General features: G+C 41.2%; 1 protein-coding gene and 1 long non-coding RNA gene across 3 annotated transcripts in view; one reads left to right on the top strand and one right to left on the bottom strand.

The window, feature by feature from the left end:
- The window catches only part of LOC135108534 (peroxidase-like), a 54,709-nt gene that overhangs the window by 3,984 nt on the left and 32,006 nt on the right, over nt 1–18,719 (bottom strand). For both annotated transcript variants that reach the window (XM_064019653.1, XM_064019654.1), the window contains exons 2-18: nt 14,507–14,647; nt 10,720–10,828; nt 10,220–10,358; nt 9,447–9,581; nt 8,842–8,969; nt 7,971–8,116; nt 7,383–7,597; nt 7,000–7,173; nt 6,095–6,291; nt 5,430–5,613; nt 4,833–5,030; nt 3,924–4,071; nt 2,839–3,016; nt 1,799–1,951; nt 1,257–1,366; nt 873–961; nt 63–168 (exon numbers count right to left, since the gene is read on the bottom strand). In XM_064019653.1, the coding sequence (XP_063875723.1) occupies nt 63–168; nt 873–961; nt 1,257–1,366; nt 1,799–1,951; nt 2,839–3,016; nt 3,924–4,071; nt 4,833–5,030; nt 5,430–5,613; nt 6,095–6,291; nt 7,000–7,173; nt 7,383–7,597; nt 7,971–8,116; nt 8,842–8,969; nt 9,447–9,581; nt 10,220–10,358; nt 10,720–10,828; nt 14,507–14,647 (2,550 nt within the window). The remainder of the gene's footprint in view (nt 1–62; nt 169–872; nt 962–1,256; nt 1,367–1,798; nt 1,952–2,838; nt 3,017–3,923; nt 4,072–4,832; nt 5,031–5,429; nt 5,614–6,094; nt 6,292–6,999; nt 7,174–7,382; nt 7,598–7,970; nt 8,117–8,841; nt 8,970–9,446; nt 9,582–10,219; nt 10,359–10,719; nt 10,829–14,506; nt 14,648–18,719) is intronic.
- LOC135108538 (uncharacterized) overlaps nt 10,839–18,719 on the top strand; it is a 151,930-nt gene continuing 144,049 nt past the window's right edge. Inside the window, exon 1 of the long non-coding RNA XR_010272330.1 lies at nt 10,839–11,500. This is a non-coding gene — a long non-coding RNA (uncharacterized LOC135108538). The remainder of the gene's footprint in view (nt 11,501–18,719) is intronic.

Raw genomic sequence — 18,719 nt, 5'->3', positions numbered from 1 at the left:
GTCACGCCTCTATGTACTGACGTGTTTCAGTCATATCTCTTCTTCGCTTGACTTATACTTACAAATCCGACGCAGCCCTCAGAGCCAGCGGTTGGATGGCCATAATGTTATCGCCAGTCAAACACAGCACTCGCGCAAAGGAGATTTGCCGGATCTGGTGAAGTTGGGCTGCAGGAAAAGGGAGGAACGCATGACAGGAGCGCGAGACGTAAACATTGTGGGTACTCGTGTATGAAAACGTGAAAAAAAAAAAAAAAAAAAAGGAAACACCAGAGTCAAGGGAAAGATAGCAGAGAGAAAAGAGTGGAATAAAGATAAAAGGGAAAGAGAAAGGAAAAGAGAAAGGAAAAAGGAAATAAGGGAAAGACAAAGGAGAAGAGAAAGGGAAATAAGTGAACGAAAGAACGAAAATAAGAAAAAAAAAGAGGAAAAAAAGGTAAGGGGAAGAGAAAAGATTGAAATAAATAAAAGTAAATAAAAAAGTGAGAAAAGAGAAAGAAATGTTAAAATGAGAGAAATGAAAAGAGACGGTAAAGGACAGAAAGGAAAAAGAAAAATGACAGAAGACGTAAAATAAGAAGAGAAAGACAAGAAAAAAGATAAGTGAAAAAAGGAAACAACCACACATGAAGAAAAGAAAACAATATAAAGGAAAAAAGTGACCAAGATGAAAAAAAAAGAGCAAGAGAAAAACATAATAAGAATACTAAAAGGAGATATGAAAAAAAAATAAGAGAAAAAATAAAGAAAAGAAAAATAGATAAAAGAAAAGAAAGAAAATAAATAAATAAAGAGAGAGAGAGAGAGAGAGAGAGAGAGAGAAAAAAGGAGGTTGAAGGACAGCAAGCAGAAGAAAGACACACGTGACCTACCTTCCGTGAAAGACGTAGGGCTGCCGCCTTGGTCATAGAAGAACCTGTCACCTCGCCTCAACCTGGCAAACTGGTCAGCGATGATAGCCCTTTGGGAGAGATTACAGGTGTGAGACAGGTGTGTGAGACAGGTGCGTGTGTGTGTGTGTGTGTGTGTGTGTGTGTGTGTGTGTGTGTGTGTGTGTGTGTGTGTGTGTGTGTGTGTGAAAGGGGCAGATGTTTGTGTATGAAACAGGCGCGCGTGTGTGTGTGTGTGTGTGTGTGTGTGTGTGTGTGTGTGTGTGTGTGTGTGTGTGTGTGTGTTCTTATACAGGTACTGTCACGTGTAGGCCTGATGGCGTTTTGCAACTTTCCTAATGTTCTTACGTATACTCCTACCCTCACCTGAAGGTAGGTCCAAGGATGGATCCAGGCACATTTGCCTCGGAAATACCGGCCACGAATGGGTCCACGTCATCCACTGAGGCGTAGAGGCGAGATAATTGGTCAACCACCTGACGAAGGGCAGAGAGTGTTGATACTCTTATGGTAAGAGAAGGAAAAGGACTGGCAGGGTATTGGTATACTGCGATAAATTATAGTGGGATAGAAGGGTAGAAGGAATGTTTGATGTTGGAAGGAGGAGGAGCAGGAGGAGAAGGAGGAGGAGGAAGAGGAGGGGGAGAAGAAGGAAGAGGAAGAGGACAAGAAGAACAAGAATACGAAAAACAATAGTAGTAGTAGTAGTAGTAGTAGTAGCAGTAGTAGTAGTAGTAGTAGTAGTAGTAGTAGCAGTAGTAGCAGCAGCAGTAGTAGTAGTAATAATAATAATAATAATAATAATAATAATAATAATAATAATAATAATAATAATAATAATAATAATATAAACACCAGACAGATAAACAGACAGGCAGAGAGAAAATCAAGAAGGTTGTAAAGCTAACCCTGTCAGGCAGGACGTCTCTGAAATCATCAAAGGTGACGGCCCTGGGCAGGCCAGCCAGCTCTCTCAGGTCGTTGTAGGTGCCGATGGCATGATCGCGTCCTCGTTGAGTATTGAGCGCCACCAGGTCCATTCCGAACGTCTTCCCCTCTTCCTGCAATAGAACCGAGGTTAGTACAGCAAGAGATGGCAAGATGGAAGTGAACATAAGAGAATAAGGGAAGCTGCAAGAAACAGTCCTACAAGACCTGCAAGAAATCAGGCCTACACGTAGCAGTCCCCTGTGTATCATTTCTTTTCTTTTCTTTTTTCTTTTTTTATTGAAGAGAGCCACTGGCCAAAGACAACAAAATCTTTAAAGAAAAAAAGTCCACTTAATAATGCCAGTTCCCCAAGGGATGCCAAATACAATGATTAAATAACAGAGGATATGTATCTTAAAACACCCCTCTAGAGAGAGTTCAAGTCATAGGAAGGAGGAAATACAGAAACAGGCAAGGAGTTTCAGAGTTTACCAGAGAAAGGGATGAATGATTGAGAATACTGGTTAACTCTTGCATTAGAGGGTGAAAGAAAAAAACCTTGTGCAGGGAGGTCACGGTAGGGGAGGAGACATGCAGTTAGCAAGATCAAAAAGAGAAGTTAGCGTGAAAATAGCGGTGGAAGATAGCAAGATATGCAACATTGCGGCGATGAGAGAGAGAGAGAGGCTCAAGACAGTGGGTCATGCCTCTTTCTACTTTTTTTTCTTTTCTTCTGTTTCCAACGACTTGAACAAAAGAGAAATATCAAGACACTTCTCTCTTTATGGGAAAATCAAATATTAAGAGGGCCTTTCTCTCTCTCTCTCTCTCTCTCTCTCTCTCTCTCTCTCTCTCTCTCTCTCTCTCCTCTCTCTCTCTCTCTCTCTCTCTCTCCACAAGCCCTAAGCCTGACTCCTTCTTTCGCAAACCAAGAAAAACGAAAAAAAATAAAAATAAATAAATAAAAGTGAGCGTTCCATGTGTGTGTGTGTGTGTGTGTGTGTTTCGGAGAGATCACCTGGAACAGCCTGTTGGTGAGCGCTGAGCTGACGAAGTTGTCGGTTCGCTGTGGGGACTGCTGCGCGATGCCCCTCAGGAAGTCGTCCAGCCTGCCAGGTGTGTACAGGAGGCTTGGGTTGTTGAACTGCGTCACCAGATCCACTCTGTCTCGGCGCGATCCTCCCTTGCTGATCAGGCTGGAGGAGTATGGAAGGAGGATAGGAGTGGTTAGGGATGATGGTGAGGGAGAAAGAGGAAGAAAGAGAGCCAGGGATAGATAGATAGATAGATAGATAAACAGATAGATAGATAGACTCAGGCATATTCATTCCGACAACTCTGTACTTAGTTGGTAGATAGATAGATAGATAAATAGATAGATAGATAGTTAGATAGATAGAAAGACATAGACATACTCACTCCATCACACCCTGATAGATAAACAGACAAACACACACACACACACACACACACACACACACACACACACACACATACAGAGTAGTAGTAGTAGTAGTAGTAGTAGTAGTAGTAGTAGTAGTAGTAGTAGTAGTAGTAGTAGTAGTAGTAGTAGTAGTAGTAGTAGTAGTAGCAGCAGTAGTAGTAGTAGCAGCAGCAGTAGTAGTAGTAGTAGTAGTAGTAGTAGCAGTAGTAGTAGTAGTAGTAACAATAACAAGAATAATAAAAAAATAATAATGGTAATTACCACTACTACTACTATTACTACTACTACTACTACTAATAATAATGATAATAATAATAATAATAATAAATGATAATAATAATAAAAATAATAATGATAATAATAATACCTGACAGACAAACACACAACCAGAGAGGAATTCGAGAATATCAAAAAACTGGCAAAACCATCTTGCCCTCTAAGCTGAAAGACAGACAGACAGACAGACACGCACACAGACATATTCACTCCAGCATATCCTGTTTTAGTTGATAGACAGATCACTCACACACCTTGATAGACAGACAGACAGACACACAGACAGGTACTCACTCCAACGTGCCCTGAACTATGGTGATAAAGAGACACATAACATGCCGTGATAGACACACAAACAGACACATTCGCAGACAGGCACTCACTCCAGCATGCCCTGAACCAAGGTATGGCCGAAGCGGAATGCCGCCGTGGCAAACTCGTTGGCAATAGCTGGGTCGACTGAGGGATCGTACTGGGAGGAGAACCCGTAGCGCAGCGGCAGCAGTCCCCTCTCCAGCATGATGTCCTTTCCTGTAAGTGACGTGTGAGACATTGAGGCTTCACAGACAACAATGGAAGTCAACAACAGCAAGAAGTCACCAGGCCTAGTACATGTAACAGTCTCTGCATGGAATATATCTGCCTATTTCTATCTATCATCTCCATTTATTATTTTTCTAATCTTCTTTTAAAGCTCCCTAATGACTTAGCTCTAACAACCTGATTACTGAGTCTATTCCGTTTTGATTACTGAGTCCATTCCGTTCATTCACAAAGCACTTGGTGATATTTGCACTGTACTATAAGACACATGACTCTGAACACATGAGAAGGCAAGATGTAATAAGTTATCAGGTTCACACGTGCCAGACCCTATAATAAACTTGGTATGCATGTGTTCGTTTCATATGATTTAAAAGTTCGATGCATTCTTAAACATTTCAGCGTCTTATCTCGACTCTTGTGGAGGTTAGTGGGTTTTGGAAGTGTGTTTTCATGATTGTAGTGATAGTTTGACAGTCTCGGGTGGAAAGTTTTACGGTTTACAAGAATTTTCCTCATTCTAGTGTTAGCTTAACAGTCTCTTCAAGCAGTGCAAAGTACCACTATTTTTCAAGGGTATTTTCAGGATCCTAGTGATACTTAGAGGAAGATTCTGCATTCGTCAAGGAGAGACACTACGGAAAACCCGACTGATTAATAATCCCTGTCATATGTTAATTCGATGATCTACGCGATTAGTGACCGAGTTCTAACGCCGAAATGTTTGAGTATTATGAAGAGCCTCGCACCTAGGACGATGGGGAGCCACTCATTGTAGATGATGTGCTGGTACATGGCGTTCACGATGCGGCGTGCCTCCTGGAACAGCGTCTCGTCGTCCCAGTAGGGGTTGAGGCGCTTCAGCTCCCTAGCGATCACATTGTGGAAGCGCATCCAGATGGTGTGCATGATGGTCAGCTGGATCTGCTCGTTCACACGCTCGTCACCTGAGGGGAGTGAATTAAGATAGATGGTTTGGTCACATAGTAAGAAAAGAAGACCAGGAACCGATTAAAATAGCCTGGAGAAAGGGAAGAAGATCGAGGAGAGTAGTAGTGAAGGTTAGAGAAACTGGAAAAAAAGAGACAAAAAAGAAAGAATTCCTTATATCCCTGTGATGTAGCAGTGAAAAGATAAGGAAACCAGAAACAAGAGACAAAAACATACTTCTCTGCTCCCTTGACCTTAGTGTAGCAGTGAAAAGATAAGGAAATCGGAAATAAGAGACAAAACATATTTCTCTGCTCCCTTGACCTTAGTGTAGCAGTGAACAAGATTAAGGAAACTGGAAACAAGAGACAAAAGACAACACCTCCCTATCTTGGCCGCGGTGTTCGTGGCCTTACCTGCCGTGAAGCACGGTTGCCCATGTCTTACACTGAGACACTCCATCGCCTCAGGGTTAGGAGGCAGCAGCTGTCCTTCCTGCACCTTCAGGAGTCCGTCGGTGAAGGCCCGCACCTCTTGCTCATCCTCGCGACTGGAGCCGTAGATGTTGGAGCTGTCCAGGAAGTGTGTGATCTGGTTCATCTGGGGGAGAGCGAAGACATGTCAGCTGGCGAAGACATGTTAGTTGGGGAAGACATGTTAACTGGCGAAGACATGTTAGCTAGGGAAGATATGTTAGCTAGGGAAGACATGTTAGCTGGCGAAGACATGTTAGCTAGGGAAGACATGTTAGCTGGCGAAGACATGTTAGTTAGGTAAGACATGTTAGCTAGGGAAGACATGTTAGCTGGCGAAGACATGCTGGCTGATAATTTCTTACTTTATTACAGTTTCTTAAAGATGCCCTGTGATAAAGTCGAGGTCAAAAGTTGAGAGCCTACTTTCCCACTCTTAATACATTTTCTTACGTTCTTTTCTTAATGTAGACACACACACACACACACACACACACACACACACACACACACACACATATACACTATCAGGCTATAGTCTCTCTCTCTCTCTCTCTCTCTCTCTCTCTCTCTCTCTCTCTCTCTCTCTCTCTCTCTCTCTCTCTCACCTGCTCAGCGAATCCCAGGTTACAGTCGCGAGGTGAAATCATGGACCTGACGAAATTCATGCAGCGGCGGCCTGAATTCTGGGAGTGGAAGGGATCGTTGGCGGGGATCTCGATAGGGAAGCACGACGGGTGAGTGAGGGTGGCGTCCAGGAAGTCCCGCCCCTCGTTAGAACAGCATTCGATTCCAGTGTTGTTATCTGTAAAAAGAGAGAGAATAGTGATTGATTTTGGCTTTCCGAGGCTGCATAACTATTTGAGACTAGTACAAAAACAAGTATTCAAAACAGGGGCTGCCACGTATAGGCCTGACGACTCCCTGCAGCTTCCCTTATTTTCTTATGTTCTGATGGACGATGTGTAGTGACTGTGTGTGTGTGATGCCAAGTTGCACTTTCCTCGTGGCATACAAACCTGAGTTACAGTTGTGTGTCTTATCTACCGATCGTCTGCTTTCTTCTGAGGCACTTTTCTTTATTATTATTATTATTATTATTCTAGTGATAGTTTGACAAGGATTCTGTATTATCTACCGGAAATGCCTCCTTGAGAACACTATTCATTTTTTGTGGCCTTTGGAGATAGTCCTGATGAGAAAATAAAGCGTTTAACTCTTTGACTGATAATGACATGCAATTCACTTAATCTGCGTAACCTCAGACGGTGTACAGAGCCAAAATGAGACAGCAAGCACTGGGAGGTTTCAGCCACTCCATTATTCACTCCCTCTCCTGTCAATTATGTCCTTTGAAATTGTACTCTAAACCTGCAACATATTCTTCACTCATACTCAGAGGTTTAAGAACGCAGACCTAAGACCGTTTCTCTATCGCGGTCTACTAGGACTGACACCTGTGAACTTTTTTTTTCCTCGGCCAGATTCTCTCTTACATAAAAGCGTTACTCACCAAACCTGAAGATGGGCACGTGAGTCAAGTCGTGGTCGATGAACTGACCCCACAGCATCACGTACAGAGACAAATCAGTGTTGGGCCTGTCCACATCTTGGGAGATACTTGTGGAGACCAGACGCGCAGAGGGGAGAGGGCCGCCGGTCACACTGATCCGAGGCCTCATCAACCCTGCAAGAGTGACGGACAGAGTGATTGGTAGAGTGATCAACTGAGAAACTGGCACCTCTCAATGAGGCCTTGTGGAGCATCTCTCGCTATCTTTAATTTCTACTTTCACGCTAACTGCTCTTCTAATTTTTTTCCTTTCCTTTTTGTTGTCCTACGCCAGTGCCCCTCCTACATAACCAAAGCTAGATTCACTCCAGGCAAACACAGACCATCACTGTAGAGAGGCATGGTGAGGCGGATGAGGGGGGTCCTGGCCTGGCCGGCGGAAGTGAGATCCAGGTTGTTACAGGAGCCGTCACTGGTGCGGTAATACTGTTCCTTCTCGCCACAGGTCTCCGGGACCGGGCACACGTCCTCGATGATGGAGTTCTTGAGGGAGATCTGCTGCAGCCCGAACCCAGCCTCCAGCGAATTCAGACGGAATCTTGGATGTAGGAGAGAAGAGCGTAAGATGTTGTTGTTGTTGTTGTTGTTGTTGTTGGTGGTGGTGGTGGTGGTGGTGGTGGTGGCAGAGAGGGAAAGGCAGAGGGAAGGATGTAATATGCAAACATCATCAATCATTATAATACTTACGTCAACCATTCTAACACACACACACACACACACACACACACACACACACACACACACACACACACACACACACACACGCACACACACACACACACACGCACACCCTTCCCACCCATCCGCTCACACACCCACCCACATACCAACCCTTTCACGCTCAACCATCTACACACCAACCCACACACCCACTCACACACACACACACACACACACACACACACACACACCTGGTAACGAGGTAGTCTGAGGCTCCCACCGAAGTCAGGGCGTCCCTACTGATCTTGATAGCGAGGGGCGAGGTGCGGAAGAACTGCAAATGTGCGTATTCTGGCGTGCCTGGCTTGTAGATCACGATTTTCCGCATTTGCAGGTACTGGAGGAGAGAGGGACAGATAGATTGGTGGATGGATAGATGGATGGATGAATAGATAGATAGGTAGGTAGGTAGGTAGGTAGGTAGGTGGATATATATATATATATATATATATATACTCGTATATAGAGAGAGAGAGAGAGAGAGAGAGAGAGAGAGAGAGAGAGAGAGAGAGAGAGAGAGAGAGAGAGAGAGAGAGAGAGAGAGAGAGAGAGAGAGAGAGAGAGAGAGAGAGAGAGAGAGAGAGAGAGAGAGAGAAACACAAAACACAAAACAAAAAGATAGTACTAGAACAAGAAAAAATTACAAATTTACGAAAATTCAAACCTAAAGAGCGAAGCATGGCCAGTGAAACAACAGAATAACAGAGAAACTGAAAGACTAAGCGAATGAAATTAGTATACAAAAATCTTTAAGTACTGAAGACCAAGGCAGGACCAGAACAAGAAAAAAATACAAAGCTACTGGAAATCAAACGTAAAGAGCGAAACGATAAAACAAATCGACAGAATAATAGACAAAACAGAATGATTGACGTGGATACCAAGCAACCTTTATGTACTGAAAACCAAGATATGATCAAAACATGAAGAAAATTACAAATCAACAAGAAATCAAGCCTCAAGAGCGAAACATGACAAACGAAACCACAGCATAAGAGAGAAACTGAAAGACTGAGTGAAGTGGATATCTTGAAATCTTTGTGTACTGATACAAGCACTTACTTTCTCCAGCTCGTCTCTCGCCTCGAGCTGCCAGAGTGAGCTGCGGCCGGCCTCGTTCACCACGTCATTGGAGAAGCCCATCTGCCTCACCTGAACGCTGGGCCTCGAAAATACATGCGGCAGACTTCCTGAAGGTGACGCAGACGCAGGTATGAGTAACGGAGAGAGAGAGAGAGAGAGAGAGAGAGAGAGAGAGAGAGAGAGAGAGAGAGAGAGAGAGAGAGAGAGAGAGAGAGAGAGAGAGAGAGAAAATTACTACTACTACCACTACTACTACTACTACTACTACTACTACTTCAAATACTACTGCTACTACTACTACAACTACTATTACTACTACTACTACTACTACTACTACTTCAATTACGAATACTACTTCCTCTACCACCACCACTACTACTACTACTACTGCTACTACTATTATTATTATTACTACTACTACTACTACCACGACCACTACTACTACTACTACTACTACTACTACTACTACTACTACTACTACTACCACTACCACTACCACTACCACCACCACCAATACTATTATCATTACCACATTTCTGATCCCCACTGTATACGAAATAATATCATGAATCTCTTGGCCTTACGTCTGGCAACATCTTTGGGGCAGCACACTCCCCAGGCCTTGTGGGACAGTGGACATCTGTGGTAGCTGTTCTTGATTGTCTCGAAGCACGGGGAGCACACCACCAGAGGTACGCACTGGTAGTAGGGCGGGCAGTCTGAGGTGGTGGAGAGAGATATTGGAACATGAGATCATAAGAAGATAGGAAATTAAGGGAAGTTACAAGAAGCCATAAGGTCTACACTTGGCGATCCCTGTATAAAACATTCACTATTTTCACTTATCATCCTTATCTAAGTTCGTCTAATCTTCTTTAAAAGTCACCGTTTATCTCGTCACAGACAACATAAGAACATAACAAAACAAGGGAAGCTGGAAGAAGCCACTAGGCTTACATGCACGTGGTAGTCCCTGCATAAAGCATTCCTACTTATTTTCACCTATCATTTTCATCCATAAATCTGTCTAATTTTCTTTTAAAGCTTCCTGTTAACTAAACAAGAAACCATGAAGCCTATTATTATTATCATTATTGAAAACGGACAAAAGGTTCACTCTGGAAGAGTCAAAGACTATGCACCCAGTATGGGCCCAGAGAGAAACAAAAGCTGCTAAGAAACTCCTAGAATCAAACCGAACTCATTTATTAAAAAGGTCACCACGTGATATTATTCATATTACCATTCACAAAAAATCATGCATACACAACAGGCAGACAGATACATGGACAAATCAGACAGACAGGTAGACAGACAGTGAGGAAAAGAGATACAGTATGCAAGTATACAGACATACTTCCATGATCTTGAGACTCATATGATTCTGAGGAGTCGTGGTGGATGGGAGTAAAGCCTTGGTGGGAACCGTATGTCAGGAAGGGATTGGCTGGGGATCCATACGGCTGTGGCACGCCCGGATATTCGTTCTTGTATCTCTGCAAAGATAAGATGCTGTCAGGAGAATGCTGTCGAGGGAAAGGGGAGGTGAGGTGAGGAGAGAAGCAAGTGGAAAGTGCAGGGAAGAGAAGGAAGGTAATAAAAGAGATTAAAAAAAAAAATAGGGAAAGGAGAATGATAATGAAATAAGAATGAGATCAAATACTTAAGAGAAATAGTGGATGTTGTTCGTGGTGGTGGTGTACTTGTATGTGGTGCCTGTGTGTGGAGTGGTTGTCGGTCGTAGTAGCGGCGTAGTAGCAATAACAGTTACTACTGTTATTGCTACTACTACTGACTTATACTACCACCACCACCACCACGACCACTACTACAACTACTACTGCTACTACTACTCACCAAAGATTTTCCCCCGTGGTGGAGGATGCTGACGTGGGAGGTAGGTCTTCTGGGTCTGCCGCGAATGATTTGTCTTGAAATGGGAGACAGATGGGTGACTTGGTACGGGCTACAGGAGAGGAGACCGGGGGAAGAAATGAGACAGGGATATGGCAACTGGTGCATCTAGGACTAAGAGGTGATGGAGGATGAGTGTACAGAACTGTGAAAGGTATGAAAAGGTAGGACGTTTGATTGGTAAGGAAAGAAAACGAAAACTTGCGCGCTTGGCCGTTCATTTGTCATCACGCTTCTCGCAAAATGTCGACATTGATTAAAAAAAAAAAAAAAGAAAGAAAACTATTTGAAGAAAGCAAAAAAAAAAAGAAAAAAATATTAATATCAAAAAGAAAAAAAATAGAATAATGGCTTAAGTCATCCATTCATTGCTCTTCGCCTTATAAAATGTCGACATCGATAGAGGAAAAGCAAAACAACTCACAAATCATTAATACTATTATGAGTATCATAAGAAAATTATAATGGTTAAATACCATTATAACGAAATATAACAATAAGGTAGAAATAAGACAACACTAACTCTTACGCAAATGAAAACTCATTTATTTTCCTCAGAATGTCTATAAGATGAGAAGAGTAGTCGAGTGTAGTGTGTCACTGTGCTTAGTGCCGGATTTTGATGGATACCGGGGAAATATTGGCCTATCGACAGCTGAACGGAGACTGTGTGGTGCGGGAAGCGTGTGAAAGACTCCGACAGTGAGACATAAGTGTGGATAACGTAAGTGTTAATTGTTGTGTCTATAAATTCTCACTTCTAGCCACTTGTTTGAGTAAACCTGTGCATTTGGGAGCCCATGAGGCAGTGTTTTTCGCAAATATTTTCTAAACAAACAGATGGATCAATATGACATTTTGGCATAGCTTGTTTAACACCGTGCTCTAATTTATGACTCGACAGTGCACTGACAAGCGTGTTTCATTCAGGACTTTACTCTTGGCTGTCATGGGGAAGCTGGCAAGACCTGAGTAGACATTCGGACAGGGAAGGCTTTGCGTAACGTGTATCACTCAGCCACCTCTTCTTCCATTCCCATCTTTCCCTCCCTTCCTCTACGTTAGCATGGCTTTGAGTTACCACATTGGCATTTCCACCCACGAAACGCAGTATGACGATCAAACACGGTAGAACTGCGACCACGATCGTTTGCATAAACAGTCCAACCATACTCAGCGTATACTTCTGGATAATTTACTATTATAGACAAGTGATGTATGCAAGGCTTCATATTTGTTGCACAATAGAGAGGGGCGGTAAGGAGACAGGGGACAGGGGGCAGGAGGAATGTATATTCGGCTCTTGCCAGCTTTCCCTTGAAAGCCAGGAGTAAAATTCTTAATGAAACACTCTTGACAGTGCACTGAAATGTCAAACAAGCTGTACCAAAATGTAATATTCATCCAACTGTTTGATAAGAAGATATTTGCGAAAAACGATACCTATCTCATAGGCTCTTAAATGGATAATAGGCACTTATGAGCAAAAAATATGACTACAGATCCTATAAGGTTTTTAAATGTACAATTATTCACTCCTTTTCTTTCAAAACTAATATTGCAGCAAATCTGATAGCTGAATTTAAGGGAAGACTATAGTAATTTAGATTGTCCGCGTTATCGTCGGTCCACAGAGGCGTGTTATCTTCAGTTGCAACCATAGGGGAAGCAGATGATCATACGAATATATAAATAGATAAATTAAATATAGATAACTTAGATACATTGATAGATATACACATGTAAAAAAAAATGTAATAAAAACAAACGAATATGTAGTAGATAGATAAGATATACAAGTAGATTAATAGATGTGATCTTATAAAATGAAGATAGGTATATGTGATAATATAGATATTTAAAGGCGTAATGAATAAATCATAATAATGAATAAATGAGTGAGTGAGAGACAGATAAGACAGATATACAAATAGATAAATAGTCGTAACAAAATCGAATTGATATCATAAAATTAACACATAAATGAAGAGTCTGCCTCAAGATCCTCCAATTAACACACACACACGCACACACACACACACACACACACACACACACACACACACACACACACACACACACACACACACACACACACACACACATGCAATCGCGAAGAGAAGACAAGGACCCCTCAAGTGTTTACCGTTCCTACCTTAACCTTACGCCCTCTGATCCCCTCACAATTTATATATATTTTTTTATTTCTGGCCGCAAAGAAAAGTAACGAAGACCAGACTTAATACTGAGGGTGAAAAAAAAAAAAAAAAGTCAGCGCGGATGTAAAAAGTGACTCGATTTTTGACCATGATTGTACAAGACTAAGAATCACTCAGCGTTACGCCCTCAGTTTAATCCCCCGACAATCTACAGGTTTTGTGCTTCTAAGAAACGTAAAGGGAACCCCAGAGGACATAATAGTGAGGAAAAAAAAAAAAAACGCCAGAAAATTGAAGTAAAATGTGATCTGATTTCTGACCGCGATTGCACGAAATTGTCTGTAATCATGATTTTAAGAAGAACGGTGTTAGTTTTGTCACCGTTTCCTCGTCATGCCGCAAATCTTTCCCTTCGCCTACTGGATGATAAAGGCGTTCTTTCTGCTCAGGTTTCAGACACTAATGATGAAATGTGTGTGTGTGTGTGTGTTGGGGGGTGGAGAGAGAGAGAGAGAGAGAGAGAGAGAGAGAGAGAGAGAGAGAGAGAGAGAGAGAGAGAGAGAGAGAGAGATTTTAGGCATTTAAATTAACTAATCATTTTATTCGTAGAAGTATTAAGCACAAAAGTAATATTTTCATAGGAAGAAAATAAAATAAACAGAAGTTGCAATGAACTAGGAGTCTTTCTTGTGACTGTCCTTTATTGACTGATTGATTGTGTTACTTATGGATTTATTCATTTATTTATTAAATTTCTTTGAATGTTCTTTGCTCATAGGACTGGTTGGCAATTCGTGCTGCATTTCTTTTATTCTTTTTCTTTCTTTTTTTTTTTTTTGTAGGCTGAAATGGCCGGCGTCTTATAGTCAAAACATACATACCTCTATCACTTATCATTTGTGTTTGTCATGGGAACAAAGACACTTGACTGATAGGACAATATGCTTTACCGATACAAGAATATGTTTTACAGATAAGAGAAAATATTTTACTGGTAGAAGAATAAGTGGAAGTCTTTTCTCTATGTAGTGAAGGGATGAACAGTGAAATTAAAGAAACTGAATCAAACTAAACCTTAACTTATTATAGTCCTCGGATGAAAACGATGTGTTATTTCAATATTGTTTTATGTTCTACTTATAGAAGAATAGGTGAGTTTTTTTTTTTTTTTTTTTAATCATGAAGTACACAATTCAAAGAACTGAAATAACCTAATTTACTCCCGATGAAAACGCTAATGTTATTTTAGCATTATCATAATATATTTTAATGACAGAGGAATAAGTGCAAATAGTCATCTAAACAAATTAATGAACTGATTTCATTCACCTAAGTCTAAGGTAATCTAGGCCTCTGATGATAACGCTGATGTTACTGAACTGTTATCCTGTCTCACTGATAAAGGAATGAGTTAAGGTTCAAACAATCACTTGCACAAATTAAAGAGCTGAATTGATGTAAATCCAATGTAATTTAGCCCTTTGAAGAAAATCATAATGTTACTTAAATATTATCCTATGACTTACTAATAGAGGCACAAGTGAAGGCTGCACGCGGTCACTCTTACAAACCTGCGAGGGTCGAGGTAGGGGGAGGCGAGAGTCACTTGCCCTGGCTGGAGGCCCGGGTCCGCTTCCGCCTCCGCGCTCCCGGCCACGCCCAACATTAGTGTGGCCGCCACCACCGCCACCACCACAGCACTCATGGCGCGTCTGTGGGCGGTGAGGGGAAGAGAGAAATGTATTATTAGCACTGGATATCCAGGTTACTAAGCCTGCCACTGCTGCACGTGCTGTTTTCTGTAATCACATGCAATCTTTTAGATATTCAATATTTATTTTTCTTGTAATTATCCTGTAGCATAGAAATGACAAAATTAATGTCGTACACACACACACACACACACGCACACACACACACACACACACACAGCCAGTCTCTCTCTCTCTCTCTCTCTCTCTCTCTCTCTCTCTCTCTCTCTCTCTCTCTCTCTCTCTCTCTCTCTCTCTCTCTCTCTCTCTCTCTCTCTCTCTCTGGACATCCATATAAAACTTTTTGGTGCTTTGAATGTTGACAGAGAAAGATCATTGCAGTAAAGGGAACCAAGAACACTTTTTATACGTCCTGCAGTTCGTCTGTCTGTCTGTTCGTCACCTTCTTACACCAGTGAAGTCTAGTTTGCGGGTAAAAGCAATATCTCGTTACACAGAAAGGTCGACAATCTACTGAAAATTTAGAGAAAAATAAATCTGAGTCAGTTACACGTTACCTCTGGAACTTGATTTAGCATTATCTCTCTTTTATGGGGAGAGTTACCGGGTCTTTTTTTACTTTCCACCACACCGAATTGCCTTTGCTTTAGTGTTCTCTTTCCTTTCTTTTTGTGGGGAGAGACAGTTAGTGAATCTTTTCTTTTCTAGGACTTTTTTCTTTTGCGCTCGTTACTTCTTCTACAGCCAAAAAAAATAAATAAGATAACTATGTTTTAAGATTCTCGGCTAATTTGTGTTAATCGAAATTTCTTTTTATTTTTCTGCGAGTACTGACATTGTTTAGTTATAAGGCACTTTGTGTAGCCTTACTCTGTGCAGATGTCTCATGCCTTGTTTCTGATTTGTGCGGAGAAGAGTATTGCTGCAAATGGTACAAGTGTTATCTCTTTCTCCGGGCTGCTAAATACTTGGCTAATGGAAGAGCAATACTAGGTTACCAAGCATCTATCTCATCGCTGGCTTCAGAGTCAGACAGAAGAGTATTGTTGCAAATTGTACCAGTGCTATCTCTCTTTCTGGCACATAGTTCATTGTTTGACGAAGGCTACGAATCTCCTCATGTTTATCTCAAATCCGGATTCAGACTCATGAGAAGAGTATTATAATCGCAAGTAGTACTAGTGTATTCTCTTTGTCTAGGCTGGTAAAGTACATACTTGGCCGCATAAGGTTACCAAGTCCTTTTTGCTCATCTCAGGGTTAGCTTCAGACTCATGAGAAGAGTATTATCACCATCATCAGTGTTATAAGCAGTACTGGCAGAGTCCCTCTTCGCTGGTATTTACTCAGAGAAAGTTACCAAACTCTTGTCTTTCGTAAGGGTTCAGACTCACTAACATTTAACGTGAGCTTGTTACACTTCAATTTTCACTTTCTACAGGAACCTCGAGTAGTGACAAGCACCAGTTCTCTCCCCTAGATGTTATTTAGATACATTCGTACTCTTTGGGAATGTTCATGGGTGTGAGTGTGAGATGAAGGCCCGTCCCATGAGTGCGATGTTTGTATGAGGTGAATGCGGCGGCCGGCAAGTGAATGAGCGAACGAGTGTTTTGATGTGTGCGTGTGTGTGTGCTTCGAAATTGTGGTTCGAATGTTCGCACAATGTAGCTTAGCTTGTCTTGTATCCTGCTGCATCACTGCATACACCTTCCACTACTTCAAGCAAACTACAGCTGCAATATTGTGTTTCCTTACGTTGCCAGTACAGAACAATAAGGACTGTCAGAAAGGCCACATAGGATGACTAATGTGGTACTCACGGGTGATTTTCGTATTGTTAAACTCTCACTAGACTCATCACGCCATCCTTCAAAGCTAGAGCAACTTCCACTAGACTGCTTAGACAAAAAATGCTGCACAGATGATTAGTGGGGTTTTCATGGGTGTTGAACTATCATTAATTTCATGAAAGCATCCTTGAAAACTACAGTAGTACCTTCCATTCGACGGACTAGAAAGAAAAGGGACAGTTCAGCAAAGGATTAGGTATCATTAATCGGAAAAAAAAAAAACGCGTATGAAAATTATATTAATCATTCCTGTGTGCTTTGAAAATAGTACTTATGAGTAGAGATTGAGAGAGAGAGAGAGAGAGAGAGAGAGAGAGAGAGAGAGAGAGAGAGAGAGAGAGAGAGAGAGAGAGAGAGAGAGTGTGTGTGTGTGTGTGTGTGTGTGGGCGGGGTGGGAGGAGAGGGAAATCAAGGCTGCAGGAAAGCATCAGAGTAACCAACCACAAGCAATTGATCGCCTCCGGACCGTGGCTGTGAGGCAACCGTTCTTTACACGCACAGCTTTAGAGGTTATCGCTTCCACCTGTGTGTGTGTGTGTGTGTGTGTGTGTGTGTGTGTGTGTGTGTTTCTTATGTTTTGATTGTGTTCATTATGTTCAGTGTAAGAACAGTGCAATGGACCATGCTAGTTATTGGAATTATACCGTGTCCTGTATGTTGTGATCAATAGCATATATATATATATATATATATATATATATATATATATATATATATATATATATATATATATATATATATATATATATATATATCAAGTCTATCTATCTATCTATGTATTTCTGTAAGAATCTATCTATCTATCTGTTTGTCTATTTATTTATCTGTTTTTATCTGTCTATTTATCTATTTATCTATCGTTTCTATATCAACCTATCTATCTATCTGTCTATCTGTGTGTGTGTGTGTGTGTGTGTGTGTGTGTGTGTGTGTGTGTGTGTGTGTGTGTGTGTGTTCTTTTTAATATGTGCAAAATATGTGTGGTGATTAAAGTATGGGGTTCCTGTTTTGTATGTGGATATGTGTTTGGAGTTTTAAAGTTTGATTTTTTTTAGTGGTGTTTGTGTGGCTGTTGTGATTTATCTTCAGTGTTTGTGTTAACCTAGGGATGTGCTGCATATTCTATTGTATGTTTGTTTATTGTGTGTGTGGGAGTTTGATGGCTTGAGCATTTTTATAACAGAACTTTTGGCCAATAAAATCATCTGCTACTTACTTACCATGTGTGTGTGTGTGTGTGTGTGAGTGTGTGTGTGTGTGTAATAATAGTAATGATAAAAGTCGGTTTATTTGGTATACCTAGCTCGAATGATGAAAATACATTATAAGCAAGACTAACGAGGTGATGCAATACTAATATTTAAATCTACACTACTACTGATATTAGTGTGTGTTTATAGTTGGGGGGAGGGGTGGCTCAGTGTCTTACCAAACAAGCAAAGAATCCTAATACATTTCATTCTTCTTATCCTCGAAAGCCAACAACGGTAACGGTAATGATGGTGATATGAATAGTGATGATAGTAATGGTAGCAATACTAATAAGCCTAAGCAATATTATGATTTTTTCTATTTTTTTTTTTTTTTTACTTTCATCGCTTCATTTATTCTTTTTTTTTCCTTTCCTTTCTTCAGTTTTATCCCCCTCCTCCTCCTCCTCCTCCTCCGACCACCACCACCACCACCACCACCACTCCTATCCACCAACCACCCACACATCACCCTTCCAATCACTCTCTCTACCTGAAGACAAGCACACTTCATACTCAAGGGCCTGGACGTCAAACAGTCTACCTAGTGAACAGTTGAGTGATTGCCTGTAGTCACCCCCTCCTCCGTTGCTCCTCCTATATAAAAAAAAAAAAAAAAAAAGAAAGGAAAGCCCTAAGGTGTCCGTAGCCAGCGGTTAGCATTGATCGACTGGTATATATTTTGGCCTTGTCGGGAGGAAATAAAGAACATGTATCGCAGGATTTGTGACGTTTGGCAATAGCTACACTGCGTCTTAATCAGAGAGAGAGAGAGAGAGAGAGAGAGAGGAGAGAGAGAGAGAGAGAGAGAGAGATTCTTTTACTTTCTACATTTGTTTTTATTCTGTTGATTTTATTCATAAGTTCATTATTGATGTTATTTCCTTAGAGATTTCATGGTACTGATTCTATGATTATTTTATATATTTTTTTTTTTATTTGTCATTACTATTATTTTTTATCTTCTAT

Source organism: Scylla paramamosain, chromosome 17 (assembly GCF_035594125.1).
Source record: "Scylla paramamosain isolate STU-SP2022 chromosome 17, ASM3559412v1, whole genome shotgun sequence".
Classification (NCBI taxonomy): domain Eukaryota; kingdom Metazoa; phylum Arthropoda; class Malacostraca; order Decapoda; family Portunidae; genus Scylla; species Scylla paramamosain.
Note: the sequence above shows the minus strand (reverse complement) of the source record. Positions and strands in the feature narration are given on the sequence as shown.